Source organism: Loxodonta africana, unplaced genomic scaffold (genome assembly GCF_030014295.1).
Source record: "Loxodonta africana isolate mLoxAfr1 unplaced genomic scaffold, mLoxAfr1.hap2 scaffold_29, whole genome shotgun sequence".
Classification (NCBI taxonomy): domain Eukaryota; kingdom Metazoa; phylum Chordata; class Mammalia; order Proboscidea; family Elephantidae; genus Loxodonta; species Loxodonta africana.
The window spans coordinates 589,146-607,485 of NW_026975011.1; the positions used below are offsets into that span (position 1 = coordinate 589,146).

At 36.9% G+C, this 18,340-nt stretch overlaps 1 protein-coding gene across 1 annotated transcript; it reads left to right on the top strand.

Annotated features, from left to right (window-relative positions):
- The first annotated feature begins 1,702 nt into the window (after window positions 1-1,702).
- LOC135229385 (olfactory receptor 8K3-like) lies at window positions 1,703-11,688 on the top strand. The gene has a single exon (XM_064278986.1). The coding sequence runs from the start codon at window positions 8,815-8,817 to the stop codon at window positions 9,760-9,762; it is 948 nt and encodes a 315-aa protein (XP_064135056.1). The 5' UTR covers window positions 1,703-8,814; the 3' UTR covers window positions 9,763-11,688.
- Window positions 11,689-18,340: the final 6,652 nt, after the last annotated feature.

An 18,340-nucleotide genomic window follows, 5' to 3' on the forward strand; every position in this document is an offset into this window, starting at 1 on the left:
GGTGTGAGCAGGCTGTGTGGCTGGCTGCTTCTCCCTGAGGAAACTGCAGCTGAACACTAGTACCAGTCCACCACAGCTGCTCCCGGGAATGGTGCCTGAGGGCTCCTGGCCGTTCAGGTCTGGTAACTTCTCTCTGCTTCTGAATTGTCTCTTCCTCCCCTGCCTCTCAGTTCGTTTTCTAACCTTGTCTGTGATGTCCAGGGCTCCTAGCTTGTCATGAATGTACTCCTTTCACTTTTTTTCCCAGGTATTTGTTGTAAGAGGGCTCGCCAGTTGCGTCTGTCTATTCTGCCATCTTGGCCCCACCTCCTCATTTATTTTTATTTATTTGTGCTTTAAAAGTGAAAGGTTACAAATCAAGTCAGTCTCTCATACAGGAATTTACATACACTTTGCTGTATACTTCTAATTGCTCCCCCCTTAATAAGACGGCTCACTCCTTCCCTCCACTCTCTCTTTTAATGTCCATTCAGCCAGCTTCTGACCCCTTCTGCCCACTCATCTCCCATCCAGATAGGAGATGCCAACATAATCTCATGTGACTCCTGATCCAAGACACTCATTCTTCACCAGTATCATTTTCTATCCCATCGTCCAGTCCAATCCCTTCCTGAAGAGTTGGCTTTGGGAATGGTTCCTATCTTGGGCCAACAGAAGGTCTGGGGACCATGACTACCAGGGTGCTTAAGTATCAGTCATACCACTAAGTCTGGTCTTTTTATGAGAGTTTTTAGTGTGCATCCCACTGCTCTCCTTCTCCCTCAGGGGTTCTCTGTTGTGTTCCCTGTAAGGGCAGTCACCTGTTGTAGCTGGGCACCTTATAGTTTTTCTGGTCTCAAGCTGATGTAGTCTCTGATTTATGTGGCCCTTTCTGTCTCTTGGGCTCATAATTACCTTGTGTTTGGTGTTCTTCATTCTCCTTTGCTCTAGGTGAGTTGAGACCAATCGATGCATCTTAGTTGGCTGCTTGCTAACGTTTAAGACCCCAGCTGCCACTCTCCAAGTTGGGAGCAGCATCATTAGTAATTAAAGAATTTCAGTTAAAACATTAATGACATAATTCTTTACATCTATTAGAATATCATGTAGTTGGTAAGTATGTGGAGGAACCTGAGTATTCATAAACTCCTACAGGGAAATTAAAATGGTATAAATACTTTAAAAAATAATTTCCTTTCAGGATCAGGGTCTTCAAAAGCTAACCACAGTTTTATCATAAAATTTAACCATATTACTCATATATGTCTACCCAGGAGAAATTACAGCATTTTTCCTTACAAAGGCATGTATACAAATGTCCATAGCAACTTTGCAAAAGTCAAAAACTAGGATCAACCCAACTGCTCATCTACTTGAGGACGAATAAGTAAATTGCGGTATATTCAAGAAAATGGATACTACTCAACAATAAAAACTAATGAATTATTGTTACCTGCAAATATATTGATAAAAAGTACAAATCAATAAATTGGACTTTGTCAAAATTAAAACAACCCACACGTAGACATTTATTCCAGAGAAATGAAAACTTATTTTCATACAATAACATTTACACAAATTAGTAGATAAATGGTAACTTTGGAAAAGTGCAAGATAGTACACAGTACTGGGGAAGTCATGATAATTTGTTTAGGGTGAAGTCATAGAAGCTTCATAGACATATCCAAACCACCTGAGAGACTGAGCTACTGGGCTGAGGGGCTGGGGACCATGGTCTCAGGGAATATCTAGCTCAACAGACATAACATAGTCTATAGAGAAAATATTGTACATCCAACTGTGGTGACGCTTGCAAGCAGGCATCTAAAATATATCTACTGGTCATTCTGTTTGGAGCAAAGGAGAATGAAGAGAACCAAAGGCACAAGGGGAAGATTAGTCCGAAGGACTAATGGACCACAACAACCACAGCATCCACCAGACTGAGCCCAGGACAACTAGACAGTGCCCAGTTACCACCACCAACTGCTCTGGCAGGGGTCACAATAGAAGGTCCCAGACAGAGAGGGAGAAAAATGTAGAACAGACTTCAAATTCACACACACACACACACACACACACACAGAAACCTGGCTTGTTGGTCTCACAGAGACTGAAGAAACCATAAAAGTATGGCTCCTGGACACCTTTTAAAGTCCAACACTGAAGTCACCCCTGAGATTCACCCTTCAGCCAAAGATTGGACAGGTCTATGCGGCCAAAAATAACACACATGAGTGACGTACTTCGTATTGCAATCATAAATACAGGACTAGTGGGCACACTTGTTCAAAAGCAAAGAAGAGAAAACAGGATGGGACAGAAAAATTGGACAAATGGAAACAGAGGCTAAGGTAAAGAAAGGGAGAGTGTTGACATAGTACAGGGTTGGCAACAAATGTCACAAAGAACTTGTGCATTAACTGTTTAATGAGAAACTAATTTGCTCTGAAAGCTTTCACCTAAATCACAACCAAAAAAAGAAAAAAAGGTTGATAAAAACATTATTTATAATAGCTAAAAACTGGCAGCAACCCAAAATTTCCTTCTGTGGGTGAATGGTTATGTAAACTGTAATAAATAGATACATGATACAATACTCTACAATAAAATGAACAAATTATTAATACACACAACAGCATGGATGGACCTTAGTAGAGTCATGTGAAGTGAAAAAAGTCTATCTCAAAATGTTGTTGCTTTCTGCCATTGAGTTGACTTTAACTTATGACAACCTTATGTATAACAGAACAAAATGATGCCCAGTCCTGGGCTATCCTCAAAATCACTGGTATGATTGAGTCCACTGCTGCAGCCAATGTGGAAATCCATGTCACAGAGGGCTCACATTCTCTTTGGCCCTTTACTTCACCAAATATGATGTCCTCCTCCAGAAAATGGTCTTTCCTGATGACATGTCCAACGCAAGAAGATCGGACAATGTTCTGTTGGAGACAACAAGATATTTACCATTAAAAAATTTTTGGTTCGTTAGGTACCATGGAGTGGATTGTGACTCATAGTGACCTATAGGACAGAGTAGAAATGCCCCATAGGGTTGCCTAGGCTGTTATGAATGCAGATGGCAAGTTCTTTTTTCTCCAGAATGGCTTGTGGGTTAAAACTGTGAACCTTTTGGTTAGCAGTGAATTTTTAAACATTGCAATACCGGTGTTCCTTCCATTAAAGAATAGACAAGTAAAAAAAAATACACACATACATATACATATCATTACATATCACAAATAAGCAAAAAAAAAAGTCACAAATGTTTACATTACAAATATTTAAAATGGCAAAATGCATCAAAAAGATTTATAGCATAATACATATATATTCATAATAAAACATTACACACAAAATACCACACTTTACAAGGTGTGATGGTTAAGGTTGTGTGTCAACTTGTCTTGGCCATCATTCTCAGTGGTTTGGCAGTCCAAAGATGTTGTGATCACTTCCATGATGAGGTTCGATATAATGTGGTTACCTCCATGATAGACTCTGCTCTGAGTAGCAAGTCAGTTGAAAGGAAGTTTCCTTGGGTGTGTGGTCTGAATTGAATATAAGCAGACATTCTGGCAAGGTTCATTTGCTATTGCTCACTTTGGGTCCTGTAGCTGGCTCCTGTTCATCTGACCTCTGGTTCTTGGGAATTGAGCCAGCAGCTTGCCTTCAGTATTGCCTGCTGATTTGGGGATTCTTGGATCTTCCCAGCCAGTGAGCAAGAGCCCTGCTGTTTGACCTGTAGATGTTGGGTCATCCAGCCCTTGCAGCTGCATGAATCAGGAGAAGCCTGTATCCTGATCTCGGGACTTGGGATGTTCCAGCTTCAATATCCCTGTGAGCCATTTCCTTGATGTAAATCTCTGTATACACATATTTATATGCTTTACTGGTTTTGCTCCTCTAGAGAACCCAGCCTAAGACACAAGTGTATATTGACATGGTACAGCATATGTCAAGCACAGCTGAATATGTGTGAAGGCAAGAAAGATGTTTTGGGATGAGGATTGAACAGAATGGAAAAGCATACAATATTGAGATGTAATAAAGGAAGCAAAAAACCTAAACAGACAGATGATGGCAATTGATCATCAAATGAGAAGCAAGGGTAACATTTCTGTTCTTTAGGTCAAAACAAAATTAACAAACAAAAAATAACTTGAAAATAGCAATAACAGCAACAATAATAAAAATAGTAAGAGCAAACTAGGAAGTGATACCTCACATATGCACAATGCAATAGTTTTATTCCATTTAAGTCTTTTAAATAATGTGATAAGACAGTGTTTAAGCACTTCTTCGTTTTGTCATCCGTTTGAAGAAACCACTGTAGAAATAGAGAATGTTGATAGGTCTGTTATACAGATACGATATTTTAATCCCGATCCCCATGTGGTAAAAATGGAACGTTAACAAAGAGTAAAACAAAGGACTATATGAAACAGATAAACATAGACATGCATACACACTCTATGAGTAAAAATTTGGTCACTGGTGAATACAAAATATACTGGACAATTAACAAACGAAGGCCAGGTATTTTGTTAAGCTTTCAAATGCCTCAGGAACAATCAGCAAATTGTTTGGCATCTCCTCAGGGAGGATCTCCATGGGTAAAAAAAAAAAAAAAATCCATAAATTCTTCTCCCTCTGCCGTTTTAAGAAACACTTGGGAGAGGAGTCAAGACAGAGGCTTCATTGCAGGTAAAAAGACTGTTTCCGTATTTTACCAGTATCCAGAATGTTTCATTGACCCTTGCAGGGTCCCACCTTTATCCAATGGCAAAGTCATTGCAAAATATTAGGATTTCTGATTCAGTTCTGTGTGCGTTATACTTTTCAATAGTGCCTGAAGCTAGGATCTCTCTCCAATTTTTTGACATAATTTTTTTTTCAAATCTTCACACTCTATTTCAGAGGCTAAATGCTAAGAAGCATTTTGAAACATTATCATTCCATGTCTAAATATTTTTACTTCATATAAGTAGTTATCTGAATAAAGTTAACAGAAAAAAACAAAGTCCTGGAGTCAGTTTTGCCTCATAACTGCCCCCTGGGTATCAGAGACCCGTGCTCCACAGGTTTTTCAATGGCTGTGACCTTCCAGAAGTAGATCTTTCTTTCTTCAAGGTGCCTCTGAGTGGACTCGACCCACCAGCCTTTCAGTCTGTAGCTGAGTGCTTAAGTGTTTTTGCCACCCAGGTGGCCTAATTATGTGAATAATAGAGCTCCAATATGAAAGTAAAGGAAGCATATACAGTATTAAAAATACTGCAGCAGAATTATGAAGCTGCAGGTATTCAGTTTCTAGCATTGGTGTTCTTCAAAATCCTCAGTTATAAGCTGCCTCTAGGCTCTTATGTACCTCTCAAGTGTAATTTAATATTTAATGCATATTTAGATAACAGTACAAATGTCCATTTTTCCTAATCTCTTGATGAAGAAACAAATAAATTTCCATCTCACACCTCGTGTTGAGAAGTGAAAAGCAATTTTTGGAGTTTAGGAAACTTTTAATTACCTAGTTTTTTTTTTTATGGTGATAGTATAATATATACCATATTCTTCAATTTCCAGTAGAATCTGGCAGGAAGAAGACATAATTTTTTCAAAGAGCATAGCTGTGTAAAATGAATTAAATGCTCAACAAATACAGTAAACTATGGAAAATAATTTGGTGCTCTCCGTGGAACTCCAAAGCCGATGGGAGGAAGTCCTCTTATCTCCTCTTAACTTATAGGAAAAGCAGCACTTACCAATATAAGTATTTTTGTTCTTCAGCCTTTCATCATTGCAACTCGACAAGATTTACATTGCTTTTATTGTATTCATTGAAGATAGTTGATTTCCTAATTATAATATCTACTAATACCCAATTCAGTACCTCTTAAAAAAAATTTTTAGTGTGCTTTAAGTGAAAGTTTACACAGCAAATTAATTTTCCAATCAGAAACTCTTACCAAAAACTGTGTCCGCACTCTTCTCATTTCCTTCCTGGCTCCCTGTTTCCATTAGTCAGGTTTCCCTGTCCCTCCCTGACTACTTGCCCTTTTGGTCTCCTGTAGTTGATCGAAGTTATTGTTTAGCAGCCCCGTCTGTTATTGGCCTGAAAGGTGGCCACCAGGGGTGTCTGTAGTTTCACATTAGAAGATTGTCTTAAGAAAATAGTCTCAGGGGTTTCTCCAGCCTCTTTCAAACAAGTAAATCTGGTCTTTTTTGTTTATTTATTTTTGAATTTGAATTTTTTTTTTACATTTTTTCCCCCATTTTGCTCCAGGCTTTCTATTGTGATCCTGGTCAGAGTGGTACCATCTAGTCCTTCTGGTCTCAGGTTAGAGGAGGCTGTGGTTCATGTGGGCCATATGTCCTTTGGACTAATTACTTCCTTTAGTCTTTGGTTTTCTTCGTTCTCCTTTGTTCTAGGTGGAAAGAGGCCAATAGTTTTTTTTTTTTTTTCTGACATAAGCAATGTGTGTACAGGGTCACAACCTTGTAAGCAATGTTTTAAATGAGATAGTGTATTTCCTGTGCAACCATTTTATTATTTAATATGATACTATTGTATTTTTCTATTTGTTTGGTTATTCTTGATTCAGAGGCTGCTGGTAGTGCTATTTTCATGTAAGTAGTATCATTTCAAACCTTTCGTTCTTTTACCTTAAACTGCCATCCTCATCCTTCTCTGGCATTTTTTTTTTTTAATCTGTGGCTTATTAGGGATACATATATACATTTTAATTTAAATATACATGTGTTTATATGCATTATGTACTATATAATAGCTTAAACTAGAGGATTTCTTTATCCAAATGGAATTTTTAAATGAAATTTTGTTATATAAAATCAGTGACATGGACCTTACTTTCTCCCAATTTGTTCAAATTTTCTCTCACTGTCTTAGATTCTTCCATGAGAAACTATATCTCATTTGTTACAAACAATTTAGTATATTAGTTATAATGAAAATGCTCCTAGGTTAGGACATATTTTAAGTAAATTTATATTCAAATGCACTGCTGACTCAAAAGTGACCCCATAGCTGTAAATAGGCTATAAATCTCTATGGAAGCAGACTGCCACATCTTTCTCCCATGGAGCCACTGGTGGTTTTGAACCGCTGACCTTTAGGTTAGCAGTCCATCAACTTATATTAAAATGTATTAAGAAGATGTATCATCCAGAAGATTGGCACATCGATGGTCCAATTTTAGTCATGGAGTTGAGGATGCAGGAGGGAAGGGCTGGGCTCAGTTACATGGATAACAAACTACTCAACCTACTTATCATCATAACCCTGACATAGAAGCTAGATCACAGTAGGAGAATTTGCATATGCATATGTAAAGAAAACACCTTTCAGGTAACTTACTGTCATCATTTGTCATTTAAAAAAAAAAACATCACTATATACTTGATATTTGAGACTTATGTCCTGATATCTTAAATGCATTGAAACATTTAATCCTCATTTTTTTTTCCAGCAACACTGAAGGGAAGTGGTCATTTTGCACTTGTGAATAAAGAAATTAAGGTATCTTTTTTTTTTTTTATTCTATAACCCACAAAGCCAAAACCAAACCCATTGCCACTGAGTTGATTCCAACTCATAGTGACCCTATAGGACAGAGTAAAACTGCCCCAAAGAGTTTCCAAAGAGTACCTGGTGGATTTGAACTGCCGCTCTTTTGGTTAGCAGTCGTAGCACTTGACCACTATGCCACAAACTTTTCTATTACCCACAAGCTGAGGTATAAAAAAGACTATATCTGTATGGGTCTACCACCTGGAATAATTTCCTGTATAAAGACAGACTATCCCCACCACGATCTATTAGATTTTCCTTGTGTTCAATACTTGTCAAGTATGTTGTTTCCGACTGTACCACCTGTGGCACAAGGGCTTTTACAGGACTATGTTTTGAAGTAAGGGATACTAAATGTTTCCACACATTCTGGGAATTTGCATTTTGAAATGTTTTTAATGAAGTTAACATACATATTATAATTTTATACATGTCATTATGTAATTGTCAGTATTGTAAATGAAAAAAGAAAGTTTTGTAACCACCCATATACCTAACACATCTAAAATTTTTTACTTTTTTTATTTTTGCTTCATATATCTATATGTAAAAAAAGAAAACCTGTTGCCATCGAGTTGATTCTGACTCATAGAGACCTTATAGGACAGAGTAGAACTGCCCAATAGGTTTTCTAAGGAGCAGCTAGTAGATTCAAAAAGCTGACTTTGTGGTTATCAGCCAAGCTCTTAACCACTGCTCCACCAGGAATCCCATCAAGGTATATGTATATGTACATCTACATCTACGTGTACACGTACACATATGCCTTCACCTACATCTTTATCTGTGTCTATCTCTATCTCTATGTCTGTATCAGGGCTTTTCAACTTCCGCCATAGTGACATTTTGGACTGGAAATTTTGTTATTGTGTGGGGTTACTCTGTATATAGTAGAATTTTTAATAACATCCCAGGCCTCCATTAGATACCAGTAGTACCCTTCTCCTAGTACTGACACCCAAAATGTCCTAGGCATTGACAAATGTTCCATGGGCAGCAAATTTTCCTCAATTGATAACAAGTTAGATTTTTCTTTCTTTCCCTCTATCTTTTTTTCTTTCTTCATGTACCTATACTTTACTTGTGGGAGGCGGGTTTACTTTCAAAAACCTGTATTGGAAGTTTGGATTTATCTTATTCATTTAGCATATTGCCTTTGTATACTAAAAATCTACCAGATGATGCTACATAAAACCGATTGACTACGCTGATATCTCTATCCAGAACAGGTTTCCTGATAGACCAAGATGGAAAAGCAAAATCTAACAATGCTAAATGAATTCCTTCTGATGGGAATCACAGATCACCCTGGGCTCCAGGCTCCGTTGTTCGGGCTGTTCCTCATCATCTACACGATCTCAGTGGTGGGCAACTCAGGCATGATCATCCTCACCAAGACAGACTCCAAGCTACAAACACCCATGTACTTTTTTCTCAGACACCTGGCTATCACTGATCTTGGTTATTCAACAGCTGTGGGACCCAAAATGCTAGTCAATTTTATTGTGGATGAAAACACTATCTCCTATTATTTTTGTGCTACACAGCTAGCTTTCTTTATTGTGTTCATAACTAGTGAACTTTTTCTTCTGTCAGCAATGTCTTATGACCGCTTTGTGGCTATCTGTAACCCTCTGCTCTACACAGTCATCATGTCACAAAGGACTTGTTGGGTGCTGGTGGCAATACCCTATCTCTACAGCACATTTGTTTCTCTTCTGGTCACCATAAAGATTTTTAATTTATCCTTCTGCGGCTACAATATCATCAATCATTTCTACTGTGACAATCTCTTCTTGTTATCCTTGCTCTGCTCAAACACACATGAAATTGAATTGATCAATCTCATCTTAGCATCTTTTGATTTGATTTCATCTCTTCTAACAGTTCTTGTTTCTTACCTACTCGTTTTTGTAGCCATTCTCAGGATGAAGTCAGCTGAGGGCAGGCACAAGGCTTTCTCCACCTGTGGATCCCATCTGACAGTGGTGGTAGTGTTCTATGGGACTTTAATCTTTATGTACATGCAGCCCAAGTCCAGTCATTCCTTTGACACTGATAAAGTGGCTTCCATATTTTACACCCTGGTTATCCCCATGTTGAATCCCTTGATTTATAGCTTGAGGAACAAAGATGTAAAATGTGCCCTACATAGGACATGGAAAAAAATACGCAATGTATTTTCTAGAGTTTGATGCAGCATATGATTCCTACAAATTACACCATGAACTCAAACCTTGTCTGTGTGCCTCCATAGGGAACAGTGAGCACAAATATATTCAACATATATTTATAAATTGCCTTCTACATGCTAGTCACTCTTCTAAGTGCATTGATGAACAAAAGAGTACAAACTGGTACCTTTCTTGAAGGAAAGAGATGGATCACAAACAATAATTAAGAACAATCTATAGTACAGTAGAATGTGTTAGGACCCTTGTGGTGCAGCAGTTAAATTGCTTGACTGCTAACTGGAACGTCAGTGTTTCAAAAAACCAGTTGCTTCTTGGGAGAAAATTGAAGCAATCTGCTTCCATAAAGATTTTCAGCCTTGGAAACCCTATGGGACAGTTCTATTCTGTCCTATAATGTTGCTATGAGTCATAATTGACTCAACAGCAGTGCATTTGGTTTTTTTGATAATGTGTTAAAAAATACCAAACCCATTGTCCTTGAGTCGATTACTACTCACAGCAACCCTGTAAGACAGAGTAGAACTGCCCCATAGGGTTTTCAAGGAGTGGGCAGTGGATTTGAATTGCCGACCTTTTGGTTAGCAGCCAAGCTCTTAACCACTGCACCACTAGGGCTCCAGGAGAATGTGTTGGGAATCATGAAATTAGGCAAGGAGAGTGGATATGCTGAGTGGAAGTGGGAAAAAGTACTAGGTACAAAAGTGGAGATACAAAGATTCTGGTGTTTTTTTTTTTCAATTATTAAACTTTTCAGTGTCAGCACTTGTGTTTATGTACGTGTGTGTGTTTGTAAGCCTTTGCCTTCTGTTTTAGTCTTCAAAGTCTTCTGAAGGCTGCATTAGATCAGGGCCAGGTTGCGAGGAGTCTCAGAGTATATGGCGATTTAAAGTACTCAGTTGCATGAATTGCTTAAATGCCCCCATTGCAGATCTTGGAGTTCTACCCTTTACCCATTAATGCCTTTACTTTCACATGTAAATCTGTTTACTCAACATACCTTGAAATTTTTGCAGTTCAAAAGTTCAGCTCTGCATCTGACTTGTTTTTGCCTAGATCAGAATATACACCAGTTAAGATAAATTTCTTGAGGCCAACCATAGAGGCTCCCAGGTTTGAAATCCATCCCCTGCTGGTTGTTCTTTCTTAATAATTATCTTTTTTTGTTTAATGGATGATCCTTTCTTATCTATATCAACAACTTTTTAAGTTGTTTGTTCAATTACTTTCTGTGTATCTCCTTGGGTAACAGGATAGTCTATGACGAGTTAAGTTTGCTGCCTCTCTTTCATTGGTTTGGCTTTCCTAAACTTTGGTAAATATTTATTATGAATTTTATTTGCATTGACTTTTGTCCACCCTACTTGTGAGCGACAAAATGAGATAATCCCATGGTTTGTGCTTACCTGTATTTCTAATTCAAGTAAGACCTTTTATGTGGTAAGGATATAGTTATCTAGTTTTACGGACATAGCTGCAGCATGTTAAAACCCACTGCCGTCGAGTTGATTCCGATGCTCCTTAATTTTTTCCATGTATTTTTGTTTATTGTTATTATTTTAAAATTTCTAGTATTTTTTTGAAACTTCAAAAGTCTAAATTATTTTCTTGGCACATGATCATGAAATAAAATTCTCCGTGTAGCCAATGAAACTTGAATAAAAATAGTCCATTGGAATATAAAAAGGTGCACGGTTTATTGTCATGTGAGCATAAATAGTTTAAAAATGTTAAAGTACTTAGAAGGCTATGAAGGTCATGAGCACTAAACCAAACAAAACCCCGTTGCCATCGAGTGGATTCTGCCTCATAGCAACCCTATAGAACAGAGTAGAACTGCCCCTATAGGGTTTCCAGTGAGCAGCTGGTGGGTTTGAACTGCTGACCTTTCGGTTAGCAGCAGAGTTCTCAACCACCACGCCAATAGGGCCCTGCTGCTGGACTTTTTTTTTAAATAAATTAAAACCCCTTTCTTGAGCTAATTTTGGGTGATCCCTTTGCTTATTGTTTCATTACATGCATGGGAAAAGCATTACTAGATGATGCAATGCAGAGAGGCAGAGGCACCATAAGCAATTGTGACAGTTGGGCACCATGGTATTGTAGGGTGTGTCATTCATATACACTAAGATGTGAAAGAAGCAGCTGAAAATTTGCAATATATTGGGTAGTCCCAAGTTTAATGCAAACATCTAAGAGCTTCCCACCACAGAAATCATCAGATCAAAAGGAATAACATACAACTCAGGGATATCCATCAACCCAAAGGAAAAAAAAGTGTAATTCACCTATATAGTTTTTCACTGAAGGAGCTCCTGAAATTAAGAGAGAGAAAGAGAGGAGAGAGAGAGAAAAAAAAAAAAAAGGAAATACTAGCTGAGGATCTTGAGTATACGAGTTAAACATTTTTACAGTTAGAATAAGAAATGATCTGTGATTCATTTAAATATTTAATGGTCCCCAATAATCTTAATACTTGTTGTTGTTAGGTGCCATTGAGTTAGTTTTGACTCACAGAAACCCCATGTACAGGAGAATGGAATAGCACCTGGTCCTGAGCCATCCTCACAATCATTGCTGTGTTTGAGACCATTGTTGCAGCCACTGTGCCAATCCACCTCCTTGAGGGTCTTCCTCTTTTTCTTTGACCCTGTACTATACTAAGCTTGATGTTCTTCTCCAGTGACTGGTCCCCACCACCAAGTGTCAAATAGTATCTGCATGTAATCTTTCATCTAGAGAAAGTTACCACCAAATTGGTACTACATACGTTGCTGGATTCCCTGGAGAAAGAGTAAACCAGTGGAGAGGTGAACAGAAATGCTTTGAGGTAGGGAAGTCACAGAAGTCAAGTTACAGGAAGAGTGATATTCTAATTTCCAGTATATGTGACTGGCACATTGCTAGAACTGTGAGGGGCATGCCCTTCACTACAACGTGGTATTCCTCCCAGTTTTCGTTGTGTCATATTCTAGTAGTAGGTTATCTTGTATTCATAGCCAGTCTTTTCTATACACAATGGCAACTAAAAACAATAGCAAACCTGTAAAGGCTCCTTGGTGAGAAATATAAAAATATTATATTACTTAAATCCCAGAAAACCTGCACAATTTAATATATGAAATAACAGCAAAGTACAGCATCAGATATATCTATTTACATAATTTTAGCTCAAAATATTAGTTTATTACTTGAAGCAATAAAAACTAGCCAACCCTAAAGTAGGCAAAATAAGAATTCAACGTTTACTGTCTCATAGAGAATATTGGTATTTAAAACTCACTTCTTCATGGACATTTTCTTTGACCATCACAACAAATGACTCTATGGAAATTGTTAACTTAAAATAATTGATAAAGAAACATTGGATTTTTTTCAAGGCTTTATTTTTTACAAAGTCATTAAATGTTCATGATTTTTTTTTTAAACATTAAGACTTTTAATACCTACTTGAGTAAGCAAGGATTCTACACATTTAAAGTGCTTTATACATGGGTAAATCTCTTTTTTCACATCTAGAAGTCAGATAAATTGGCTTTTTCTTGTTACATTTATTTTTTAAAACCTTTTATTGAGATATAATTAACATAGCATATAATTCACTGGGTTTTTATAGTTCACTCACATGGCTTGAATTTTTTTCTTCATTTCTTTCAGTATGAGAAATGCCGAGCATGTTCTTCCCTTTTGGTTTTCCATGGTCTTTGCACATTTCATTATAATAGTTTATTTGTCTTCTCAAGCCACCCTTTGAAATCTTCAGTTTTTAACTTCATTATTTCTTCCATTTGCTTTCAAGAGCAATTTTCAGAGTCTCCTCAGCCATCCATTTTGTTTTTTTCTTTCTTTCCTATTTTTTTTTAATGACCTTTTGCTTTGTTCATACTTGATGTCCTTGATCCCATTCCAAATTTGTCTAATCTTTGGTCATTAGTGTTCAATGTGTCAAATATATTCTTGAGATGGTCTCTAAATTCAGGCTGGATGTACTCAAGGTCATGTTTTGCTCTAATTTTCTTCAGCTTCATCTTGAACTTACATATGATTAATCATTGGTCTCTTCTGCACTTGGCTCCTGGCCTTGTTGCAACGATGATATTGAGCTTCTCCATCATCTCTTTCCACAGACATAGTTGATTTCATTCCTGTGTGTTCTGTCTGGTGAGTTCCACATGTATAGTCTCCTTTATGTTGCTGAAAAAAAAGTTATTCGTAAAGAAAAATTTGTTGGTTTTACAATATTCTAACATGCGATGCCTGACATTGTTTCTAACACCAAGGCCATATTTTCCAACTACCAATCCTTCTTCATTGTCTCCAACTTTCACATTCTAATCACCAATAATTATCAATGCATCTTGACTGCAATTTTGATTAATTTCAGACTTCATAAGTTGATAAAATCTTTGATTTCCTTATCTTTGGCATTAGTGTTTGGTGGGTAAATTTGAATAATAGTCATATTAACTGGTTTTCTTCATTGGAGTATGGATATATCCTGTCTCTGACAGCATTGCACTTCAGGATAGATCTTGAAATGTTCTTTTTTAAGGATGAGTGTGATGCCATTCCTCTTCAATTTGTTGTTCCCATGATAGTCCAAATCAAAACGTATAATACCAGTCCATTTCAGCTCACTAAGGTCTAGGATATCCGGATGCCCATCTTTATGTTTTTTGTTTCATTTTTTACAATTTCATTTCTCAGAGATTCATACTTCATACATTTCATGTTCTGATTATTAAGGGCTATTTGCCAGTTTCTTTTCATTTTGAGTCATGCTAATAAAATTGAATATCTTAATCTGATAAAATAGAATAAGAAAGCAGTCTTAAACAGACAATTCACAACGAAAGAAGGAGTGGAGCGACTAATATCTGTCTCCATATTAAAAAAATAAGAGAAATATAGGGAAAAAATGCATATCATATACATCAAATGTAATAATTTTATTGCATTTGAGAACATGGTGGAAATAAGGAAATATTGAGTGGCCTGTCCTAAAGGTAAATTTTTTTAATCCAGGTCCCTGGGTGCGACAATTTGAAAGTTAACTGAGTTAAATTAATAAATGTATCTAAAAGAAACCTACTCCTTGGTGAACGCAAATAGTTTAGAAAATTAGCAGACACCCTAGATGTTTTCTTAAGCTTTCAAGGGCTTCAGACATTAACACATTGCTTGCTATCTCCTCAGGGAGAGCCTCAAGGGCTGAGAGAAAGCTATAAATTGTTTCCACTATGCCATGCTAAGGAGCTAATAAAACAGATTGATTACAGGTAAAAGGCATAATTTTTTATGCAGTGCCATTTTTCTAACATCTAGAATGTTTTGGTGACATTTTCAAGGCTTCATTTTAATCAATGGCAAAGCAACAGCAAAATAGTAAGAATTTTGATTTAGTTCTGTCTGCTTTCCATCATTATCCCTGATAAGTTTTATATGAGGTAGATGTGGACTTCTCGTATTCTCTTTTCTAATTTAACGCTTTGAATTTTAATGTCTGCATTTGCTTGCTAATAGTTTACTCAGAGACTGCTCTGCTTATAGTGTTCAGGAATAGATATATGCAAGTTAAGAAAGAAAAGAAAGAGAGAGAGAGAAAGAAAGAGAGAGAGAAGAAGGAAGGAAGGAAGGAAGGAAGGAAGGAAGGAAGGAAGGAAGGAAGGAAGGAAGGAAGGAAGGAAGGAAGAAGGAAGGAAGGAAGGAAGGAAGGAAGGAAGGAAGGAAGGAAGGAAGGAAGGAAGGAAGGAAGGAAGGAAGGATAGATGATGATAGATTAGATAGATGATAGACAGATCAGACGGACAGACAGACAGATAGATAGATAGATATAGACACACAGACATAGTTAGGAAGAAGTAATCACTACAAAATTTTAAACCAACCATTCTGTTATCTTAACCTGTAGGGCTATTGTTGTGTTTTTAAAACATCTGAGGTATATTCAGATACTTTTTTTTTTGAGATTATAATTAAATGGATCTCTGATGTCTCATGGCACATAAAAGTTCTGATGTTAAATGGAAGACGCTTCATGTTCAGACAGATTTTAAATAACTTCCAGTAATTCACATATATGTCATCGTCAGTATATTTTCTTTTTCTCCTACGCTATTGTGTCATATGGTGATTTTTTAACTTTCTTTTTTTTCATAAAAAGTAGAGGATTTTTTTTTTTACAAGGCAGAGTTTGTGACATTAATGTTTCACTATTTGTTCAGATTTCCTCATATATCCTAGATTTCTCCATGAGAAAAACTACATATATCTGATGTGTTAAAAAAAAACTTAGAATGTGTCAGTTATAATACTAATGCTCAATTGGAGGAGAAATTATGTAGACTAACAAAGAAAGTCATCTATAGAATGGCACTTTCAGGCACTTCAGTCATAGAATGGGTTTTATGGAAATGTGGGGCTGGGGTCAGTTACAAGGATAGAACCATAATGAACCTAGTCATTATGAAAGTGGTGGCAAAGAATTTAAGTCACAGTCCAGAAGAATTTACCTATAAATATCATAGAGATCAAAACAATTAACAAAAAAAATCATTTCAAGTAATTACTGGCAACATCAAAAAAAATAGGTGACAAGGATGATAGACAAATACATGATAGATAGTTATACAGAGAGACATATGGATGAATGGATGGATGGGTGGATAGATGGAAGGATGGATGGATAGATAGATAAAGTGTACTAAACACACTCTATTTTAGAGTTATTTTCAAGTAACAAAGACACATTGAAGCATTTAATTCTCATGTATTCTTCATAACAATCCTGCAAGAAAGTGTTAGAATATGATTTTTCAGGTAGGGATAAACAGATTCATATAACTTATGTTATTTACCCAAAGTACCACTTTGTATATCTTACAAATGGAGGTATAACCCAACCTAGTATAGCAGAGGCTGTATCTAGGTTCATACAAAGGAATGTTTTCATCTATAAAGACAAATAATCCCTATTGTAATCAATTATATATCTATCTAAAACTCATCTACTATGTTGATTGTTCCATCCTGAACCAACTGTAATCATGAGTTTGCATAAGATAATGTTTTGAAATGAAAGGTTCAAAATGTTTTCACATATTTCTTCGTTGTTGTTGTTGTTAGGTTCTATCGAGTCGGTTCTGACTCATAGCGACCCTATGCACAACAGAATGAAACACTGCCTGGTCCTGCGCCATCCTTACAATCGTTTGTTATGCTTGAGCTCATCGTTGCAGCCACTGTGTCAATCCACCTCGTTGAGGGTCTTCCTCTTTTCCGCTGACCCTGTACTTTGCCAAGTATGATGTCCTTTCTCCAGGGACTGATCCCTCTTGACAATGTGTCCAAAGTACATAAGATGCAGTCTCGCCATCCTTGCTTCTAAAGAGCATTCTGGCTGTACTTCTTCTAAGACAGATTTGTTCGTTCTTTTGGCAGTGCATGGGATATTCAATATTCTTCACCAACACCACAATTAAAAGGCGTCAATTCTACTTCAGTCTTCCTTATTCATCGTCCAGCTTTCACATGAATATGATGCGATTGAAAATACCATGGCTTGGATCAGGCAAACCTTAGTCTTCAGGGTGACATCTTTGCTCTTCAACACTTTGAAGAGGTCCTTTGCAGCAGATTTACCCAATGCAATGCATCTTTTGATTTCTTGACTGCTGCTTCCATGGCTGTTGATTGTGGATCCAAGTAAAATGAAATCCTTGACAACTTCAGTCTTTTCTCCGTTTATCATGATGTCGCTCATTGGTCCACTTGTGAGGATTTTTGTTTTCTTTATGTTGAGATGTAATCCATACTGAAGGCTGTGGTCTTTGATCTTCATTAGTAAGTGCTTCAAGTCTTCCTCACTTTCAGTAAGCAAGCTTGTGTCATCTGCATAACGCAGGTTGTTAAGGAGACTTTCTCCAATCCTGATGCCCTGTTCTTCATATAGTCTAGCTTTTCTTTAGGTATACGAAAAAGATAAAAGTTTTAAGAAGAGTACAATAAATATCCATGTATCTAACACCTAAAGGTTTAACAGTTTATCCATTTTTGTTTCATCTATCAATCTATCCATTAATCTATAATATGTGTGTGTGTGTGTGTGTGTGTATAAAATTTGTGGGAGTAGGGTATATATTCAAATATCCTAATAAGGAAAGATTGGATTTATATTATTCACACTGGATTTGTATACTAAAAATCCATCGGACGACTATGTTAAAGCTATTGACGATGCTGATGTCTCTATCCAGAATAGGTTTCCTGATAGACCTAGATGGACAAACACAGTCTAACAGTGCTGAATGAATTCATCCTGTTGGGAATCACAGACTGTCCTGAGCTGCAGACTCCATTGTTTGGACTGTCCCTCATCAACTACATGATCTCAGTGGTGGGCAACTTGGGTATGGTCATCCTCACCAAGATAGACTCTAGTCTACAAACTCCCAAGTATTTTTTTCTCAGATACGTAGCTATCACTGATCTTGGTTACTCAATAGCTGTGGGACCCATAATGTTGGTAAATTTTGTTGTGCATGAAAATACAATCTCCTATTATTTTTGTGCTATACAGCTA